This window comes from Pygocentrus nattereri, chromosome 13 (assembly GCF_015220715.1).
Source record: "Pygocentrus nattereri isolate fPygNat1 chromosome 13, fPygNat1.pri, whole genome shotgun sequence".
In the NCBI taxonomy this organism is placed as follows: Eukaryota; Metazoa; Chordata; class Actinopteri; order Characiformes; family Serrasalmidae; genus Pygocentrus; species Pygocentrus nattereri.
In genome coordinates this window covers 540,001-563,099 of record NC_051223.1, presented here as the reverse complement: position 1 = coordinate 563,099, position 23,099 = coordinate 540,001, and the positions used below count along the sequence as shown (strand labels likewise).

General features: G+C 40.7%; 1 protein-coding gene across 3 annotated transcripts in view; it reads right to left on the bottom strand.

Moving 5' to 3' along the window:
• jmjd1cb (jumonji domain containing 1Cb) overlaps positions 1 to 23,099 on the bottom strand; it is a 186,675-nt gene that overhangs the window by 47,023 nt on the left and 116,553 nt on the right. For all 3 annotated transcript variants that reach the window (XM_037544211.1, XM_037544212.1, XM_037544213.1), the window contains one exon: positions 12,271 to 12,384. In XM_037544211.1, the coding sequence (XP_037400108.1) occupies positions 12,271 to 12,384 (114 nt within the window). The remainder of the gene's footprint in view (positions 1 to 12,270; positions 12,385 to 23,099) is intronic.

Here is a 23,099-nt window from a genome sequence, read left to right as displayed (position 1 = left end):
AACAGTTCTAAATAACACAAACGGAACAAAACTGCTCCCACATTCCGTATCCGGGAAAGAAGGCAGGGTTCTGTCACTTCCAAAAGCTAGCAGCCCCCAACTAGCATGACGTCGGTTTTATAATGCTAATAAGTGGCTATTTCATTCATAGTTAGAATAATTAGCATTTTCGCTATATATTACAAGCAGAAGGGCGGCTGCTGCAGCAGAACGAAGTCATGAGCGTTTGCCTCCACAGCGGATCTCGAAGGCTCACGGAAAGCCCCGTGTCCATGTGGGCCCGTGGAGCTGAGGGCTCTTATTAGCGGACAGGAATAATTCACCTGCTGTTGTGCTGCACCAAGGCAAGGGGCAGAAAAAGCAGACACAAGACTTTCTCCTTCACTGATCTCCCCCTCGCCTGCTGATTCTTCTCAGTATCCGTGACATTAGCACTATGACAGCGATAACTGGTTGCTCTTTATGGCAGGCGGAAGCAATCAGCTCTGAAATCATGGCTTAAACTGCAGTGACCCCCCGGGATGGCTAATCACCGCTTTGTCTGCTCAGAGCGTCTCCCAGACTGCGGCATAACTGAGATAATACAAATGAGCTCAACGCATGATTGCTATTATGAACTGTTTACATAATCAAAATCTAAAACCTGAAACAATATATGAGGCACTGCAGTTTACTCTTTCTGAAGTGGCTATATTGGGGTTGTAAGCCCTGACTCAGTAACAAGAAGTTACAGCACATCAATATAATTAACAGTACGTTCGTTAAGAATGGATGGTCGAATCTCATTACAGACGCGGGGTTCTCCTAGAGTGGCCTTCTCATTTCAAAGCTACGTCCCTGTGTGTTTGTATCTGCAGTAACATGTCTGCAGGAATGTTTTCCTATTTTCACAGTGTGATTACCTGGTGACTAACAGATCTCGCTTCACACGATCTACGTTGTCACTGTATGAGGCATGAACAACAACAAAGGTCCAGCAATTCTATGCAGGAGAGACGTTTAGGCCTGTGTATAGTTACAAAATGTTAACTACCGAGTACTGATAATACTTTACTGATGATACTTTTGGGGCTGGAGGTCAGGGATCCAGCCTCGTGACCAGAAGGTCGCCGGTCCGATCCCCAGAGCCGACAGCACATGACTGAGGTGTCCTTGAGCCAGACACCTAACCCCCAACTGCTGGATAGGGCTGCCCACCGCTCTGGGCAAGTGTGCTCACTGCCCCCTAGTGTGTGTGTGTGTTCACTAGTGTGTATGTGGTGTTTCACTTCACGGATGGGTTAAATGTGGAGGTGGAATTTCCCCGTTTGTGGGATTAAAAAAGTATCACTTAACTTATGGCTTCTGATAACGCTCTCTTCTCTTCCTCCACTCCTCCTCCCTCAGCGTCTTCCTTTTCAACATCATCAAGTCCTGATACCCTTTTTTAATTATAACTTGAAAGCATTAAAGCAATAATTGAAAGTGTGAGGTGCTGCACGTGGGGGCATAAAGAATCCATAAACTGCAAACTGATCGAGAAGCACTGACGTTATTAACATGCCAGCAAATCAGCAGTCCAGACGTTGCACCATGCTTACTGGTTCACACTTACATTCGTTGCATTAGTTGAAAATTCTGTTATTCCATGTCTCATAACAGTACGGATACAGAAACGAAACGATGCTGATTAAAATTAGGCTGACGTGCTAGTTACTAGTCTAGCCTCCTATTAGCATGACACTTCATCTAAATCACATTTAAACGATCAATGTTTCAGCTGCTTTAATGAATCAAAGTACACAAGAGTGGTTAAACTGTCATTTTACCAACTGCAAAGCATACAGCACTATCTTGTCTCCACTTCTTCCCTCTCAGCCTTTCCATTTCCATTCTCCCCTGTTTGTGACTCCTCCTTCTTCTCCTCCACCTCTCCAAAGCCTGACGTTTGCCTTTTCTGCCCTTTCGTTCTGATTTTACCTAACCCTCCATTTGCCTGACTGACGTCGCCGCAGTGTTCTGGTTTCAGTTCTCGCTTTCACAAGGGATGCTGAAGCTACAAAGCTCCGGGACAGGAAACTAAACACCTCTCAATAAGTTAACGGGTCAATTTCACATTTTGTGCTTTGCGGAGCAATTACGCTGCATTAGTAATTACTGTAACAACGAAAAGGGCTGCCTGGCACAGATACACAGCACTGATAAAATCGCTCAGAGGAAGAGGAAAACAAGCAGAGCTGCCTGGAGAACAGCTAAGCCACACAAGGGCTTTAAGAAGCAGCCTCGGAGGAGGTGGAAAAAGGGTATTACTTCAAATTACAACGTGGCCTTTGATCTCTGTAATGATCTTTCATATCCGTCATCCAAAAGAACTGGACCAGCATGTACGGAAATGAAAAAGAGCCATTGTGTTTGCATGGATATATAAAAGAAACATAAAAGCTTATTCTGTGATCCCATAATGTTGATGGAACATAACCTCAGCGTCCTAACACAACCAGTAACTCGCGAAATTTCATTCAACTGAAAACGAGAGCTGCCTTTTACGTTGTGTGACAGGATGGAAAAAAACTGGAATAAACCTTTGCTACATGAACCGTAGCGTCAAACCCATACGGAAAGTCTGTGACCGATGCTAAAGGGGCTAAAAAAAACAAAACAACACTTTTCTATAATTTTATATATTAATATAATAAATATTTTATTTTTATAAGATGTGACTGATACAAATGTCAGCTGTCAACTGTGTACTGTGAAATAGGACAGTCCTCAGTGGTGACGTCATCAATACTTCAATGAATAACAGAAGTTTGTAGTCACAAAAAACACAAATACTGCACTGCTGGGGGTGGAGCTTCTCAGAGTTAGTAGTAGTTTGGTTTCTTTTCATTTCTTCTACATTTTTTTGTATTTTTCCTTAATTCTCTTCATTGAAATTGTGTGTGTGTGTGTGTGTGTGTGTGTGTGTGTGTGTGCGTGTGTGTGTGTGTGTGTGTGTGGCATCATCGCATTATTCTCAAGCTAAAGGTTGGGTCTAGACATGTCTTTCATGCTTCTGTAGTACTGAGCATTATGTTTATGGGTTCAAATTACACACTTAAAAATGATGGTTCTTCAAGGGTTCTTTAGTTAAAAATCTTTCTATATACACAACGATGAACACTTGAACTGTACATTGTGAAAGAATGCTTGAGATTGATGGAGAAAAAGTCGTAGATGGTTATGAATACTTCTGAAAATGTAGCGTTAAAAAGGGTTCTATGTAGCGTTAAAAAGGGTTCTATGTAGCGTTAAAAAGGGTTCTATGTAGCGTTAAAAAGGGTTCTATGTAGCGTTAAAAAGGGTTCTATGTAGCGTTAAAAAGGGTTCTTATATCCTAACAAGCCTGACGTAACAATAGAAGAACTCTTTTTTGTGCTCTATGCAACCCTTTTTAAACAGGTACTATATAGAACCATCATTCTCCATAAATGTGACGAACCATTTTACAATGCAAAGAAGCCTTTAATCATGGAGAGGGTTCTCTGTTCATGGTTCTATATATATTTTCTTTACTAAAGAACCCTTGAAGAACCATCATTTTCAAATGTGTAGGGATGTAAATGATAAACTAATTAAGCATGAAATAAACGACTGTATTTCCCTATTGTAGGACTAATAAAGCATCATCTCATCTTACCCAATAGTGGTGTTCGAGAGGACAGCATCACAAATGCAATGATGAACCATTTCGAAAGCACATTTCCATAAAGCCGTGATACAGAGAACTATGATGTAGAGATGACGGACAGTGACAGCTTGCCAGAGCTACCGAGGTACACTGAGCCAAAGCTAGCCATGGTAATGAGGGGTAAATATAACTTTGGAATCTTAGAATGTACAACTTTCAGTAGCTCAAGATTATATACTCAAGTCATTTTGTTAACTTCTTAGTTTTGGATAGAATCATGAACATATTGGTTTAAACAAAAGCAGGTTCTTATGAAGGGAATCTTTAACATGGTTTCATACTGTTTACTTCAAACACACGTCCTACTGGCCTTTGCCATACTAACCTCAATTAAGGCTCCATCCATCAGCGCTACATTCCACTATACACACACAAGGAATACTTTTTAATATGAGTCGATGTGTTTGCATATCAAGCATTTTACACTGGCTTCAAAATTGGCTCAGCCAATCAGATTTCAGAACCAGAACTTCATTCTAGGACCAATATTTTGATAGGTTAATCGCTAATTTGCATCCCTAGTTCAATATTGACCAATATTTTCTGCCAACAGATATTGTTCTGACTTTAACATGAAATAAAAAAAAATCATTTTTAATTTTACAGTGATAATGAGCAGAACACTGGGGCCAAGGACGGTTACCATGGAGGTGAGCAGCGCAGGAGAGATGACACAACGCTTGCATCAGACATAGGAGCAAACAGGGAACGAAGACAGAGAGACAGAAAGAGAAGGAAGGACTGAAAGAGGGAGAGAGAAAGACAGCAGGGTGTTCCCTCAGCTGGCTTCCGCAGCAGAACTTTGCACTTAAAATGGAAACCTTAGAGACAATTTGAACGCGATGACTCACGCTGAAAATGACTTTTTTTTTCCAGAGAAAAGTGTAATCACATCATAATGGTGCTAAAAGCACGGCGGAGGCAGGTTATAATATCACGGTAAATATAGGTTGAATTAAAGAGCAGCAGAGGGGGGAAATGGCATGCTCGCACATGGAAGCCTTTGTTGGAGTGCGTAGACATGGCTCTTGTTGCTATGGCAATACTATGTATGTGGCATGTGAGAGAGAGGCTTGTTGCTGGGGTAATAAACGTGAAACATGAGAGGGTGTGCGTGTAGCATACAGAAGTAGGAGCTGCTGGCTGGTAACGTATGGAGCACAGGCTGTTCTAATCTATACTGAAGCAGGTCTTTGTTAACATGAGAGGATGGCGTAATAGAATCTCGGTGTTTTGTGTGCAGGCTGTGAACGTGACCTACAGATGCAGTAACGGGAGACTGTGTTTCTTCATTAAATGGGCGGAGCCTGTGGCAGAGCTATGCATGTGTCTCCTCCAAATGAGGTGTGGGTGTGTGTGCGGGGAACGCAAGAGCGTGTGGTCATGCTATACACCCCCCTACCACCGCAGGGTCAGACAGTAAGGGTGTTGTGTGCAGAGCTGCCAGGCAAGGCCATAGAGAGGCAACACACACAGCTGCAATCACCCCCCCTGCCCTCCCCCCTAGGCTGCAATGCCACTGAGTGCTTGGCTTAGTGCCACTGCTATACGGTGTCCCCTCTATACAGTACCACTCAAAAGTCTTGACACTTTAGAAGCACCATTTTTCACATTTAAGCGTAACAGTCAACAGACGCTATAACTACAATTAGAAAAAAACGCAAAAACAATTTCTATCATTTTTTCTCTAATAACTGGGTTTCGTTTCCGATTCAAGACATTTACACATGCAGAACACGTTGCTCTTTACTATTTACTGGAAAAACTGGAAAAAAATGCTACCTGTGGAAAAAGCTATAATACAGCTGTTTTATTTCATTCCAATATGTTTACTTAGTGAAGAAATAAAAATGCCCTAAAACTGACTAAGACTAACATTAGAAAGGGTTCATGAAGTTTATTAACGGTTATGAATCAGGTCACAAAGTGTCTGTTGTTTGCCTAATAGTGAATCTTTGTTTAGCTACGCTGTTAAACCTCAGATTTTGATGTTTTCAAAGTGTCTTCATATCAGCATTAAACCTGTCATCTTGATCATATTCATCTTCATCAGATGTAACAGCTCATTCTTGCGCTTTTTATGAAAATAACTGCATATTAAATGCTTGTTAAAGTGTTTGTGACCTAATAACGATGAACAAATTCATTTTAAACCATTCATAAAACCTTTATACGGGTAGTCTTAATTTGAAGTGATATCTAAAACTGGCATAGAAATTGCGATATTAAAGTGTGCTCTCTATAAAGGATGTGTCAACTTATCTTCACAAAACATGCCAAACCGTCCAAACTGTACAGTAAGAGTCACATCACCACTTTCTTCCCCTGTTCCCTCTCGTTTTTCCTCCAGCTGCTTTTGTATAGCTGCTGAGATGGATAAGATCATGGAGCTGCCTCTTCAGTGTGACACGGCAACACGAGTTCATTTTCTCCTCCCCAGCCACACCACACTCTCTCTCTCTCTCTCTCTCTCTCTCTCTCTCTCTCTTTCCCTCGCTCTCTCCTTCTCCAGCTCTACAGCCAGTTGGCCCCTGACACAGAGGCTCTATTGTAGCCTTTATGCTGTACAAATTGCAGTAGCTCAAGCAAACAGTAGGAGAGAGTGATATGGCAAAAACATCACAATACCTGCACAATGTACAATATGCACAATGCATAATATTTGCCAGGATATTTTTATTTTTTCTGAGTTTGTGCCCTTTAAAAATGAAAACTATGAAAACAAAGCTTTTTATTCAACGTTTCTCACTAAACCCAATTCTACAGGCCTAATATGCTTAGAAAAGAATATTGTGATGCAATTTACCACAACAACAAGAAACCTTGCCATACTGCAGCACTAGTAAACATCAAACAGATCACATCATATCGTAATATATTATTACAATATTTAAATATATGTATGCATTTGGCAGACACTCATATTCAGAGCAACTTAGTTTAATCAGGTGTTAGGAGTCTTGCCTCTGTCTGAACTCACTATAGTGCAGGGCGCTGGCAGGGAGTCCAGCTATGTTACCCACTTAACTACAGCAAATATTATCTGCGAACGACAGTAGTGGCAGTATTTATTTAAACTGTATTCAAATGATGTCAATGTGCAGTTTTTAACAAACGTTCATATCATTCTGTAATACACTGTGTATAACAGCTATTATATCATATGTCTCCTCAGACCTGCATATGTATAATTACATCGAGATAAGCAGATATTCACAAATCGCTTTAGCTCCTTTCACATTAGCACTTCCTTATTCTTTATTGTATTTACTGAATTTTGTTCTTATTGTATTTGTCTGTTGTAGCTCTAGTCGTTCGGTATGTTAGGTGTTATATGGCCTCACCAAGTCAAGTTCCTCGTATGTGTAACGAAGTGATTCAGGTTCAGATTTTATAACAATATTATGACACAAAAAGTTGTGGTAATTTTGGTCAACAGTACCACACAGAAACTTTTCATGTTGTCCCATCCTGAACGAGCACTTCTACTCCTTACGACTCCAGAAGGCTGCAAGTTGTAAAAACAATCTGTTTTCTGATGGAGAAAAAAAAGGGGGGGATTGAATGTAGACTGTGGAATGAAGCGGCACGTTCAGGAATGCATGCAGGGCCCTCCGGGGGATGGGAAGAGGGCAGCAGCGGGTTTGAGGAATGCTCCGCTAGAGGAATTTCACAGCCCGTGGCTTACGAATGAACTGAGGAATGAGTGAGACACAGGTTGGACAGAGATGGACAGACAGACAGACAAAGACAGCAGCATGTTTAGAGGGCCCTATGTCCTTTAGGGGCTAGTCTGTCCCCATTGGTCAATGAGCAGTGCTTTTGGCTGCAGAGGCAGTATCAGTGAAGTGGGTTTTCACATGTTCACTGGCCCTTTCATTACCCAGCCTGATGGTTTTTACATTTCAGGCCCATCCATTGTGAGCTGGAGAGAAGCAGTAGTGATTTTCTTGTGTGTGTGTGTGTGTGTGTGTGTGTGTGTGTGTGTGTGTGTGTGTGTGTGTGTGTGTGTGTGTAAAAGAGAGAGTGAGTGTTCTTTTTTTTTTTTTTAAAGGCCAGGCAGTCTGACAAGAACATAGTGTTCTGCCGCACACCAGGAGAAACTAGAATGAAAACAGTGTCTAAAATTGCCCTGCAGGGGATGGCACATCACACATCGATTGGTCATTTATTATAAACCCTTCACATGGCACATTCGCTTATTTTTCCTCTCTCGTTCCTTTCTTTTCTGCTCTAAGCAGACCCTTGAAATAGGAAGCAGTTCGTGCAGTGTGTTCATATTAGATCAGGCATTATTAAGTAATGCTGGGTGTCATTCAAAAGGCTTTGTAAAAAATACCAGTACAGATAAGTTTATTAATATTCTTTGTTTTTGTAATACAGAGATCATGAGATGAAACGCAAACTGTGGTTCAACACAAACACGAACCATGAACTGAACACAGTTAGGCCAGACTCATATCTACAGTCCTAGTTAACAAAATCCTGAAATCCATCATTTTTACCTTGAACATAGCCCACCTATGATGAAGCTGACGTCTGCATCTTATACACCGGCTTTGAATTTTCTGTTCCACCTTAAATGGTGCACCAGTTACATTCTGGAGCTTGAAGAAAATCTGAATGTCTACCCTTAGATGGTTAATGAGCCAAGCTATTTGAAATGGCGTGCCAAGAGGGCAACCTTGAGCTGGAACCGAAGAGCAAAGTGAACTCATTCATTCATCTCCTGCTTGAGAACGATGACAGTGCGCTGACATTGTGCGAGCACTGGTGCTAATACCTCAACTACACCAACTCATTTATGAAGACATCACCCATACATGTCAGTTACCAGAATCAGAAGAAGAGATGGGACGCAGCACCTTCTTCTCCACATGGGATTCAAACGAGCGCCAAGCTCTGATTCTGAACGGTGGAGAAAAATAAATCTCTGTTTCAGCCAGAAGCTTCACGCTTCACATGCAAACAAACTCTGGCTGTAAACGACCTTGTAAAGCTCAGTTAGTTTCACTTCGAGATGTAGTCATAGAACTCACACATTTTTTTTTTTTTGCTTTTATTATGAGCTATAATAAATAATAAATAATAATAAATAATAAAACGTTTACCAAACAAACATTTAAACATGTAATATACTCTTATATATATATTATATATATATAATCTTGAGCTTTTGTTTATGCTTTTTTTTTTACTTTGTGTCTTCCTGGTAAATGATTTGAGCTAGTCATCCATTGACGGTATGTTTTTGTTTTGCTTTTCAAACTTGTACGATGAAATTTGTGCATCACTGTAATCCTACAATACAGATATTCTGACTTCAATATTGATTCCTCAATTACAACTGTAGCTAAATGATTATCCTGAAAGTGGGTGTGAATAAAAGCAGAATTAAATGTGAGATGCTGGCAGTGGGTTTATTAACTAGGCTGATTAAGAAACAGTACAGCTTTAAATCGGGCCTGAAATTTTGCTCCAAACCCCGACGCAGCTTGAGAACTTACTGAGACTCCGACCCAACCTGAACCACATCGAGTTCTGATTCTGAACCTGGCCCACGCCTGATAAACGTTTGTCCAAAACCAGACACGAGACATAAGACATCGTCAAGCTGAGTCCGAAACCGACCCGAGTATAACAGAATTCTGTCTGAAGCTCGCCTGAACGGGTTCAGCACCTAAAGCCCAAAATAAAACCAACAGCAATCCTGAGATGACTGATAAACAGGGGCACGCATGCTACTTGCTGAGTTAAACTCACGCTATAAAATGTGATATCGAGAATGGCTTCTATTACACAACACATGATATTCATAAACATGAGAACCACAGCAGAACCAAGCAGAGAAAGCAAGCTTGTGCTAGAACAAGTAAAACCATCCTCACATTCATTGCCTGTTTGGGAACATTCTGGTTTCCCAGTCGAGGGCAATAATGATGGGGCGGATAGTGGAAGGCTAAACGATGATGTCCGCACTGCTCAACACAAGTATCAAATACTCGTCATGATACCTCAGCTATGCTCATTGGTGAAGACCTCACCCACACGATCCCAGAGCGAGGAGAAAATACAAAGCTAAAAAAGGCTTCTTGTTGTTTTTCCACTTAAATTAACTGAGCATGACAAGTACCTGCTGAAAAAAGTGACATTTTGTTTACTTTCATTTAGATACTGCACTTTTATTCATATGACTTTTTTCTAATTCTGCATCGAAAATGTGTTGTATCGTTATGTCAACATCAATGTGCGCTACATAGTGAAATGTGTGTATCGTTACACCCCTAATCCTGACCAGTTACAGTCCCAGACGAGTGTTTTGAAAGGAAGTGCCCAGTCCTTAACCATGTCACGGCACTAATTCACCAATATCCAGTTTAATACACTGAAAGGCTTACTGCAATCACTATATGTAGCAATATAATCACAATACCAGTATTTTGGCCATTTCACAGGGTCCTAATGCTGTGGTTTAATTTTGAAAGAGACGAGCTTGATGCTCCACACAGCCGGGCGTTACTGCCACATTAGGAGCTGGGAGGGAGACGGCTCTAATTTGCTGGCAGATGGCTTTTCATTATCCGTTCAGCAAAATGGTGGTGAGGCGAGTCTAAGACAGTGGGGCTAACATGCGGTGTGCATATAAATCCAGTGGAGGAATACTACAGAGAGCATCACCCCCCCCACTCCATCTGTCTGATGGGTTTGCATCCTAAGCCTCGTTGCGTTTTCCCAAAGACACTGAAAATTAAGGAGTCTGAGAGAGCGGCTTAGTGAGGAATGATGGAGGGGATGCTTACAGCCTACACTAACACTGTAATCAGTAGCAAACTGATCTGTAGCAATCGTTCATTAAACAGACAGTTCATTCAAAGCCAGAAGCCATGTCGCCCCCTACACTTCCTATAGTGTACTGTAATTTGTCAGAAAGACTGTATTACAGAGCATTACAGGTTAGAACTGATTTTAATTTTTTAAATGACATTAAAATAGTTGCTGTGTTGTTATTCACAGATTGGCATCAATATATATGTGAATGTGGATGCTGTGGCGTGACAAACAGGTGTGTGTAGATATTTCAGGAAAGCAGACAACTAGAGAAAGACAGACAGACTACAGACAGTCAGAGAGAACGAGGGTTTTATTAGTAACAGTAATCAAGGATGAGTCCGAATCATGAAAGTTAAAAAAATCTAACAGTAAATTAATTTGATGTTCAAATTAGCTTCTTTTCAGTGTTATGTTCTCATACTGAAGAACAATGAGATTTCTCAACTTGATAATCCATAAGAGGGCAGTGAAGCGCCTGCATCTTACATTTTGGTCAGTTTCTTCTCTGTTTTGACCAGAAGCAGAGAAAGACTACTGCAGAAGGTTAAAGGCGACTGCACAGCAGGGTCGGGCAATACGACAGTATGTATTATCGTAATAATGATGACACAGTAAGCTTTTCTGAGTATAATCTAACATGCCATTACTTAATGTCACACCTTCGGCCGTCTCTGACGGAGGACTTGGCGAGGTACTGTTCACATGCAATCACTGAGCGTTCTACTTGGGTTCTGTTTGACTCACCCGTGCGTCGACCCGTTGTCACGCAGTTTCCGATCTAGATTATCTCCGCCTGGACTCCGACTACGATTTGTGTTTTGCCCTTTTTGGATTTATCTGACTTGTTGTCTATTAAACCCTCTTATCTTCTTATCCGCAAGCGCCTGGTACTCCGTCGCCGTGTCACACTTAAACACTTTCTAACTGCACAACTGATTACAAAGACAGTATAATGAGCCCCATCTTGTCTGTTACAACTTATCAAATCATCAGAAAAAAAAAAATGTATCTTGTAACATACCGTGTACCGTAACCCCATCTGGCAGTACTGTGATTTTATTATCTCCTAGTTCTACAGTACAATCAATAAGAAGCATCGCACTGCACCACCAAAAGATCCCTTTATGGTGCCAGGTAGCAGATAGTACACAGCTCAGTTATAGCACATAGGAAGCAATGCAGAAAACTAGCAACAAACAAGCAGCTCAAATTTATTTTACACTTGTAGTGCATTCAGTGGAATAAAACTTACATCATTTAGGGAAATTATCAAGTTTTGTATCATCTGGCTAATTTAGACTCGTTTTTTTGGGAGCTGTCTGTTTTACCTTAAAGACTTTAGACTGACACCTTTCTTTAAGTATATTTTAAGCCATGTTATCTGTAACGGTATCGGTAATCTGGTTAAGGCTCCATTTCTTCTCGTCAGATCTGCAGAATAACCGTCACCATGCAAACTGCAAACTACTCGCTGTTCACTGAGAACATGAATTTTGATCAATTCCTTTTTACCTGAGTGACACTGACAGCTATTTATGAGCCTCCAATGCATTGCAAGGATAATCAGTAATGGAGTATAGACAAAAGTAAATGATCAGTAAACATTATTCCAGGGCCTGGGGTCACAAAACACTTGTCGTAAACATGAGACTGATTCAACAAGAGACTCTCCTCACCTCTTCAGGCACAGCACAAGAACACAAACACACACCAGCACTCAAAAGGCTCACCTGATAGGGCTGGTACGCTCCATCGTCGGTCAAGAAGTCCAGCTGTCTGTCAGAGAAAAACTCCACGGCCGTGATAGAGCCCAGCACACTCTTCCCGACCAGAGGCTTGAACGTCTGCAGAGAAAGAACACGTACCGTTAGACTACACGCATTGCAGAGCCGACAAAGAGTGGCAGCCTAGGCTAAGCGCTTCAAAGGCAGCACCAATGACTTTGATGTGTCTTTTTTCTGTCATCCTGCACCCTCCAAACCCGAGGCTGCTGATGAGCTAGCTCTGATGTCATCCTCCAGCAGTCCGGCCGCTGGGCCAACACTCACCACCAACAAATACACAGTCATGTGCCTTTCAGGCTGGGGCAGCGTATGTGACTGAGTGAGTAGCTTTTACATTTACAGCATATAGAGCTGGCTGATATGGAGGACTAATGACTGCAATAAAAGATTCTAGCAAAATTCAACATTTAACAGAAAATGAACACACTGTTAATTACTATGGCAGCTTTCACACAAGCAACAAATAATCCTAATACAGTAAGCAACTGGAGTGTTTCTTCCCTTTAATACCACACTGAGGCAATGTTTACAGGTCAGCTGATGCTGTTGTACATCATCAGCCAACCAGGGCTGGGCGACATGTTAAAAACATCTTATCACGAGACTTAAAGATGTTTTCATGTGACTCTATATGCATCACAACGTGCAGAGAAAGCAGTAGTAGTGCTACACTAACTACCATAAACTATAACTTCAGGACTATGACTGTAGGACCTCTACTGAACATTTCACACACTGCACTGCACTCAATCTAAGAAAACAGGAATAATTGGTTTCTTTTTAATTAAACATGCAGTCGGTCAGTGTTCTTCAAGTATTCCACAGTGATCTCCACATAAAGTCTAGAGAAACCCATCAAAGTTTACTGTCCACCTCCATCACCCTTCTTGGGTGTTACATTCTTTTGACATTTTGCTTCATCTTTCACTTCTATTCTCATCGTCACCCGTTATTAATCCACGTGGTCCGATTCCAACAGGCTACCCAGTGATAAGAGCTAACCGAAGTCCAATTGTGCTCTGCAACAAAGACACAGTGTTATTTATGCAAAACACAACAAGCTGCTAAACATCAAATTGCTAATAGCACCTCCTTAAGGAGAATCTTCAGCCTGCTAAATGCGAGTGAGTGATCTTTAAGCCGGGCAAAGGCCTTATGGCAACATTCCTGGACTGTGATTTCTACTTATACAAGAATCCTCTCTTTGAATGGGGAGACTTGACTCCACAAAAAAAAACACCCAGTTAATTGCATTTGCCTCAGATAAACGTAAAAAATGGATAGTCCTGTCTTCTGTATGTACACACCTCCACAAAGAGGGTGGATTTTTCAAGGCTTGGGGCTTTACCACAAAGCCAACAGGCCACGGAGATTATTACAAGCTTTCCCATTAGTTTTCCAACCAGTGAACTGCCTCCTCCTCCTTTATAATGTATGGGAGCCAGGACCACGCAGAGTTTGGCATCTAAAAAGGCCAGTTTCACTTGGACATTCACAGAAAGACTGTTTTATCTGAGTTTTACATTTTGCAGTAACTATCAACAATATTGTATTTTAAAATAGCAAATTAAATGTCAGTATCCATGGAAAAACTATTATTGTCCATCTTTACATATGGATTTAACTACATCTCCTCTTAATTCTTCAGAGCTATGAAGACAGGGTCAAGTTTTCCTGTTTCTGTTAAGAAAAAAACTTCAATCTAGCTGATCTGTACAAACCATTCACTCCACACCCATAAAACAATCTCATATCCGAGTTTTGGAGAGCTTAATCATCCTATTCACAGCTAACCACATGGCTATCGGCATGCAGAGAAAGCGGAGTCTACAGTCTAACTGAATCATCCACTCTTCGTTCGGTGACTACAAACATCAGTGGACAGACTGCTGGCCTCACATGACTACGGCTGCCATAATTAGACTTGTGCTCTGATGCATTAGGAGCTTTTCAGGCTTCTGTGCAATTTTCCATTCAATTTGTCCCCCAAGCTCCTTATGAGTGGAGTGAGTAGTGGAGAAGTCATTGTTTGGTAGCCTGGTGAATTAATAGCCTACAGCTGAGATTAGAGACCATTAAAAAGTAGAATGTACTTGACAGAAGCCTCAAACAGAACAAAATAAAAAGTTGTATACAAAATTAAATCTGGACTTTGTGAAAAATTAAAAAGGTATTTCCAACAAAATCTCAACAGATTAACGCTCATTAAAGAGAGTTTGTTTCTTCTCCTCTAAAGTTACCTCTTGACATTAGACACTGGACTTGACTCATTATGCCTGGTCAGCTGGTCAGTCCTTATTCATCAGTTATGTACAATCAAATCTGACTGTAAAATGAGCACATGCAATTTCATCTTTGGCAATTCTGTACGACTGAACTCACATCTTCTAGGAGCGCACGTAAATTTGAGTGTAAATAGTTTAACAACCTGAACAAAAGATAATTAACCAAAACGATTATTAATGTCATCTGTTACACCAACAATAACAAACAAACAACAAAACAACAATAACACAAAACTAGTGACGTCAGCTCACACATTTCAATAATACAGCGTTTTAAATGTATTTTAAGAAACCAACGCACTACACATCCCTCTACAGTTCTAAATAAAACAATAAGATTTTGTTTTTCATGTTTTATTCTTTTTAGTCATCATAACTTGAACACTATAAAATTTGGTCAGTACGGGGAGCAGTGGACTCACTGCTCAACATAAAACTCCACCTACGGACACAGCCAGTGGCTCACAAGCTGCTGAATGCTGCCATTTAATTGGCTCCCCACCAAAACATCTGCATGAATTCAGGCATGCTTCATGTAAATGATGTATATTAGGTACAGGTGGGCTGGCGCTTGATTTCAAGCACTGAAGCTGATTCACCATTAGTGTTTAAATCGGTGCTAAAACCAGTGACTGTGTATGATAAAAGATGTGAATGCTCCACCCAATCCTCTCAAATTAAAGTTACTATTCTACACATTAACTTCACTCATCACTTCATCAAATCCAATGTGCTGACATCCAGATGCAAAATGACCACAACTGTCTCTATCCAATTACTTACTGTCCGCTGTTTTATTTCTGTTTCTATCACTATGTGGGGCTAATATATCTGTAATTTGGCCTGTGCGATTTCTCAGAAATAACTTTCGAGAGCAAAAGCAGACCACAGTCACCAGCTGGAAGCGCATTCAGCTGACCACAGATCAGTGGCTCGGGGACGTGGACCCAAGGCCACTGAGAATACACATATCTCTGGCCAAATGCTGTCAAAGTAGAGGAGGGGTGCTACTGTACAGCTCTTTTAGTTACACGCACATACAAATCCTCGCATCTCCAAAACAGAAGCTTTACAGTAGAAGGAAAAAAACACTTAATTTTCAATGAAAGTTAATGTAACAAGGTTTTATTCTAAGCAATTTTATTGGATCATTTCCGTTTGTCCACTCATCATTACATTTTGATGCAAGGTAAAGGGCATCTGGTACTTTCAAATTATGTAAAAACAAAATGACACATGGCAAAAATGGACATACATGGTTTCGATCCAACAGAGGCAATATAAACATACACACTGTCACACAGCTGGAAACTATCCACCCTGACTCCAGCCACCCATTGTGCTGAGTTCTTCTCTTCAAGCGAGGATCACTGTAAAATCCAATCATGTATCTTTACATGTATATAACATATATATATATATATATATATATATATACATATATATAAGCTAATTCAGGCAAGAGGTGGGTGTAGTTATTCTAATATTCAGATAAATGAACTCATCTTGGTGTTTTTACTTGATTAATGATATTTTAATAAAGTAAAATCTGTGGATTGTCTTGCGGTGCCTAACGGTGTGTCAAGAGAACGTTTAGACAGAGGCAGCTGATGCCACGTCTCACCGCAAGCGAGCAAGTGGAGAAACGCATGGAAAACCTCTAATGAAAGATGCATTGTAAAGTGCCATTCGGGCTCGGACACTGAAGTGGGGTAAGGTCATTTTACCACAGGATGTCTGATATGTTAATGACTACTTAGTATAAATTACATGTGAAATGACAGTGGCTGCGTCAATTACGCACTGCCTTACAGTAGCAAGCAGAAAACCTGTACAAACACTTAACCATCTGTCTCGCTCTTTTAATAAAATAAAATAAAATCTGTCAACAGCATCGTCATTAGCCTGGAAATTTACCCCCAACGACACTGCATGTAATTCAGCCTTTCGCATGTTTTAATGCTCTTAGTCACCACTTGAGGCAGGACAGTACATACTGGCTTGATATGGGCCACAGAGAACACAAGTACATACTTTAAGCGCTTCCATACTTCAGAAAACTGACAGAAACTCATTTTCCACAGCATATGATGCCATTTCTACTGACATGGAAATTCACATGGAAAAATAATATCGGCAAAGTACAGAAGCAAAACAACGTACCCCCACCCCCCACCTCACAACACCTAAACGCCATTCAGGCTGGTTTACTTGTGACACACAACACAAATTTTACTTAAATGTTTAAAACGTGCAGATGTATAAGTGTCAGGGTTAGACAGGACTAGAATCAGCATCTGCGTTCTTTATGGACTGATATTTAAAGATCCGGTATTGGTATGGGAGGGAAAATCGGGACCCGTCCATCCCTAACTATTAGCTCACAATGGGAATTTTGAAATAGTAAAACGATTAAGAGGCATTTACCTACTTCAGACAACTCCAGTGTGTGTTCCGTCAGCAAACACAGACAGCAGGACCAAATCCAGACATGGTCACTGCCACTTTCAGGCTAATATCTGCCCTACAGTACTAACACACTGTACGACTGCTGCCACACAATTTCCCTGGTCTGTCCACACATTCATAGGTGACCGTGATCGCTAATTGAGAGTGTAAGCTTGCTAGTCTCGAGAATAAAACAGGCTCCTGGCGGGCAAGTTAACAGCAACAGGGACCAAGAGAAGGACAAGCAGTAAGTTCACACTGCTAAAATAAGCAGCTCCATAATGCAGGGCTGTGTTTGGCCAGCGGGGGAGGTGGTGGGGGAGAGAGTGGGCGAGAAAGAGAGCGAGCGCTCGGAGCCGCGTTTGGCACATCTCTGATGTACTGACACACTGTAATAAAACTCCCGATTATTGCTTCAGCTTTAATTACACTGTGCCGCTATTCATTAGATACTTGAATAAAAGTCCTGGGGGGAATATTTTTGGTAATGCCACCAAAGGTGAACGACAGCTACGCTGCACATTTCAATTTCAATCTGAAATTAACAGCATGACCGCCGGCAACCTGCTCAATAAAGAAAGTGGCAGTAAGCACAGGCGACAGGGCAAAACATATAATGTCATGTTCACGCATATTACGATATTTAGCCACAGTGAAATTTAACATCGACAAAAATAGTCTGTTTAAGAAGGAGGAGGAGGAGGAAGAGGAGGAAGACTTCAATCACTGGGAAAAGGATTAAACAATGGGTAAAAGTGCTCGTTAGCATGATGTCATAATGACATCCAATCAGCTGCTTATTACTATTCAGTTGATGCTCTTACGCCGGATGTTGTATAGACTCTCTAATTTACCTGCATAGTCTACACAGTTCATCACTGCACAAACACCGGTGCCCTATTTAAATGACGCTACTATAAAACAGCCTTTTTAAAAACTCAACTGCAAAAATAAACTTAAAAGAACCAGTAGGAAAAAAAATCAAACAATATGTAAAAACGTTAAAATAAGATGATGTTATAACGGGCTGACATCCAATCAGCTACTTACTATTCAGTCTACAGTTACTGTGCCCTAATTCTTGTTTTATAGACTCCATAATTGCTATAAGGATGATTCATGCAGATTCAACTGCAGTGCCAAGTTTTTAACAGACTGTGAAACTCTGGGTGCAGTAATCTTTCTCTTAATTCAGCATTCGTTCACTTTTTAAGAGCAAAACAGTAAAAAAGTGGGGAAAAAAGTCTTCAAACAAGATGACATCATAACGGTGTGGCTTCCAATCAGCTACTTGTAGCAGTTTATGCAGTTACTTTCCAGCGGTTGTTGCTGTACATAGACTCTATAATTGGCCTTAGTTGGTCTTTTTTGTTATAAATTCAGTTGTTTGGTGTTCTAGGAGAACTCATGATAACCTACAATATGCTCAGAAAAGCTCATTGTGGTGTAATTTATCACGATAATTAAAAAATAGTCATACGGCCTTCGCCAAGTGTCAGTGTTTCTGGAAAGTCCTACCAAAAGATGAGTACAAGCACGTACTCTGTGGCTTGGGAGTTGAAACAAGGCTGCAGTAACACCATATCTTTTTTTTTTCTAGGGCAGATAAATATAGAAGTCAGCCTGGCATGTGTCTTAAATGAAAAACCAGCATTTCCTCACCGTAATGAAAACACACACAATGTAAACCTCCGGAAAACAGGCTGGGTGCAGCTGCTGGAGGCATGAAGAGAGCAAAGCAGCGAGGGGGAGGGGACAAACTTACAGACTTTAAAGACGCTAAACAATCTAACCTTCTGTTGATGTGATCAGCTGGGGGCACAAGCAGGTGGAGTTGTGGTTTCTCGTTCTTAACAGTGGGTGTGATCACGTCAGCGCTTAGTAGCACTTTCACTAACATCTGCATGACCTCTCCGTGATACCACAGCTCCTCAGCTTCATTGATTACAATGCGACTGCTGGGAGTGGGTCAGATTCAGTAACCGATGGACGGCGTGGCAGTTGTGCAGCATAGGAGAGACGACATCTGACCTCTACAGGATCCAGAAGCTTTGGAAACATGCATCAAACACACAACTGCACACTAAACATGCGCTTCCTCACGCTGGTGTAAATTGGGTCACATCTGCCGCTCATCATTAGGGAGCTAACTTTCCCTCGTAAAGCAGTGACGGGCAGACATGCTATGATTAGCGACCCCTGAGAGCCAGGCCATAAAAATACACCTGAAAAGCACGAGGGACACACGCATACGCCACTGGCCCAAAGACAGGAATTACTTGTCATAATTCTGTTTATTTATTTTATTTTATTTACAGTGCTTAAACGCAGTTGCGGGACGCTCTCGGATTACAATTAATATCTTGTTTATTTATTACTGTCCAAGATCCGTTTATCATTCATTTATTCATCAATAAAACTAACACACTGAGTGACAAACGTATTTGCACCATTAAAAAAAACATTAAAATGTATTTTAGATGCAAACTTTAGATGTTATACTACATGATGTTAATTCTCTGTTTAAAGTTATTTGCCTGTTTTCTGCCTTGTGATCTGATCATCATTTAATTTATTATTATAATCTCATTTTCAATGTTTTATAGCTTTCTAAGACAATTCAGAATCATCTGCAGCGCTGTTCAACATAATGGCAATCTTAAATATTATTTAGTTATTTTTCTGATTGTATAGCTTTGTAGTTTCCCATTAAATATTTGGAACCTGTGAAGTTGTACAGGGCTAGTATATTAAAATCAAACTTTAAAATTAAACATTTTCCTGAAAGAAAACGTGTTTTACATTACAGAAAAAAAATCCAAAAAACGGTAAGAATATATTCTTACATATATATATGTATATGTGTGTGTGTGTGTGTGTGTGTGTGTGTATAAACTGTTTGTAAGCAGCAGAACTTTATGTATAAACAGTATAAAGTGTTTGTAAGCAGCAGAAGAAATACTCTAAAGTTTTACATTTGATGAAAAGTTACGTTTTGATCAGGTTTTTGTAACTTTCACACTGAAGCAAACAAGAAAGTTGAAGGTGCACACTTAAATCTGCCCATATCTAATGTAAATCGAATATTAATCATTTATTATATTAGTATTTTATAATTACATAATTACACTGAAACAATAACTAAGAATTAATACATATTACTGTAGCAACATTTTAATTTGGACAAATTCGACTGACTCATTTATCATAATTTTTTAACTGACTCAGATACTTTGAATTATATGATCAAATAAAAATATTTTCCCCCATAATTCTGTTATTAGGACATTGCTGGCTCTCTGTGTGTGGCTGCGTTGAGCTGCTGGGGGGGGGTAAGAACCCCACGCTGTAAAAACAACGTGTATATTTCCACAAGGACGGCTGTGGAAAGAAAACCAGACAGAACAACTGCAGCTTTTTATATTAAACAATCACACACAAAAAAAAAACACACCACAAGAGGCAGAAGCTGCATTTAAAGACAGCTGTGACAAAGCTCAGACTAAAATCTAAACTGACCTTGTTAGTTCCTGCCCCATCATTTTAAGCACGACTTATCTTACTGTACCGTTTTAAAGTCAACGTTCTAGTTCCCTGTAATCTTTCATCAAGTTTAGTGACGTCTGCTCACATCATGGACCAGTGGGTGCTAGAAATCATTTTGACGGATTATATTACGTTCCACCTCCCACACTGACCCATTATCAAGAGAAAATAATCTGAGTGCATACATGAAGGAAAATGTGTTAGTATTTCTAATTTGAAATGGTTTGGAAATGACAGTGACTATATATTCACACACATTTCTTTTGCTGATGCTAAAAAAGGGGGAGAAGGGACACTGTAGCTTTTTCAGAGAAAGCAGAAAGGCATCTGCTAGCAGACAAAGCATCTCTAAAAATATTGTCCTTGGCGGGCGCTGGGAGGCAGCCTGTAATTCGGCAGTAAATATTTTATAAGGCTGAGTGCACTGGAATGTAAAGAAGAAAGGCTGGCTGGAGCTCATGCATAGCTAAGTGATGTGGCGCAGCCAGTGCTTCCATCACTCTTCGAAGCGTTTCAGCAGGCAGAGGGGAAATGGGAGGCTCATATCTGATGAAGGTCACGGTGGAACATGAGCTATGGTCACACACACACATACGCGCTCACACACACTCACTCACGGGTCACCCCACTGTTAATGAGCTTATAACAGAGACAGATACTGACAGATACCCCAACGAGTCGCATCACTTAAATCAAATATACACTACATGTCCAAAGGTTTGCAGACATCCAGCGTTTCTTCTGAAGTCTGAAGTATTAATAATGCTGCAGCAACAGTCACTACTCTTCTGTGAAGGCTTTACACTAGATGTTGGAAAATTGCTGTGAGGATTTGATTGCATTCAGCCACAAGAACAAGTTCTGCTCCATCAACCCAGAGATGGCAGGTCCAGCGCTCCACGGCCCAGTGCGCGGGCGCTTTATACCCCTCTAGCTTGACACCTGATATTGGGAATGGTGACTTCAGGCTGATGTGCATCCTACTAACAATGCTTTTCTACGGATTACACAGGGCTGTTCATGCAACTGACAGCCTGTCAGCAACAAGTGCACTTTAAAGAAATTGAGTTCACTAATTATAAGTGGTGTCTAAACACTTCGGGAGTTTTTCCCTGCTCAAAGTACCAGGCAACAGAAAACTAGAACTGTGCTCTTTCATTTTCACCACCAGCAACAAAAATGACCATGATTTCACGTCAGTATAGACAGTAGTGAAGCTAACAACTCAATAAAAGTTCAATATGACCAATAACCATAAAGCTGGTGACAAAAGGCAGACATGAGCGTAACACTAACACCATCCGCATTCTCCATGACAGTCTTTATTCATATTTTCATGTTAGTCAAAAAAATAAAGCTTTGTTTGATTCTGTACATGATTCTGTGTCAACAGATATTTGGGCAAGTGCAGAAAAACTAACATATTTCCTTTCAGTGTCAACGTCCAGCAAGCAAGAGAGTCAACACGCTCTCTTGAGGGGAACAACGCGAAGCTTTGCTTGACTCCTCACATGATTCTGTGGTAATGTAGACATTTTACTGAGTGTGAGCGCAGAGCAGTGCAGTGCACCGTTTCATATCAGCCAACAGCAAGCAAACAAACAAGCAAGCAGGACGGCTACTTAGCTAGTGGTTATTAAAGTTCCAGTTGTCCCTCAAGCAGGTGGGAAATGACTGCGAACTAGAACGGATATGTTTTCGTTGGGATAAGTTCTTGGAAAATTGCCCACCTTGTTGATTTGCTATTACATCTGATTGCAAATGTTTGGGCAGCCCCTGGTCGACTGGCATATGCTATTCATTTTCTAGCTATGAATATGTAAATATCTACAGAGAACACACGTCTGCACAACTACTGTTTATTTACTGAATTTAACATATTGGGAAAAAGTGAAAAAAACAATCAAAATGTGACCTGTACGAAAAATTGCAGACAAATGGCACCTTAAGTCTGTTCACTTAGAAAACCAACTAAACATGCCATGTGACATAAAACTGCATAACAGCTATTACGATTATACGTGTTAGTATTATTAGCAGCAGTAGCAGCAGTCGTAGTGCTGCTGATGTCACTGCCTGTTGTCATTGTTTGGTAATAGTTTTTCTTTTTCTCCCTCATGATTCTTGTCACGAACAATCTCCTCCAGACAGGTTACACGTTTTTCATTATGTAAAGCATCAACAATAGAGCACTTCATGAGAGACAGGGAGAAAACAGCTTCCCTGTTGCAGTTGAATGAAAAATAGTTCCCCCTCAGCTTGTGGAGGTATTCAGGTCACTCCTGTACACACTCAGCATCACCCGGTCTCCTGTTGTCTTACACGACAAAACTCCGCACATAATGAGGGAGATGGTCTCAAATGCTATCTGGGTCAATCACATTCAGGCCCACTGTGCGGGATTAAAAGTAACTGTCTGGTCATGAAAAACAAACCAGAACTCTTTTAGATTTGTAACCCCAAATCCAGGAAGACAAGATGTGTTTCCTAAATGTC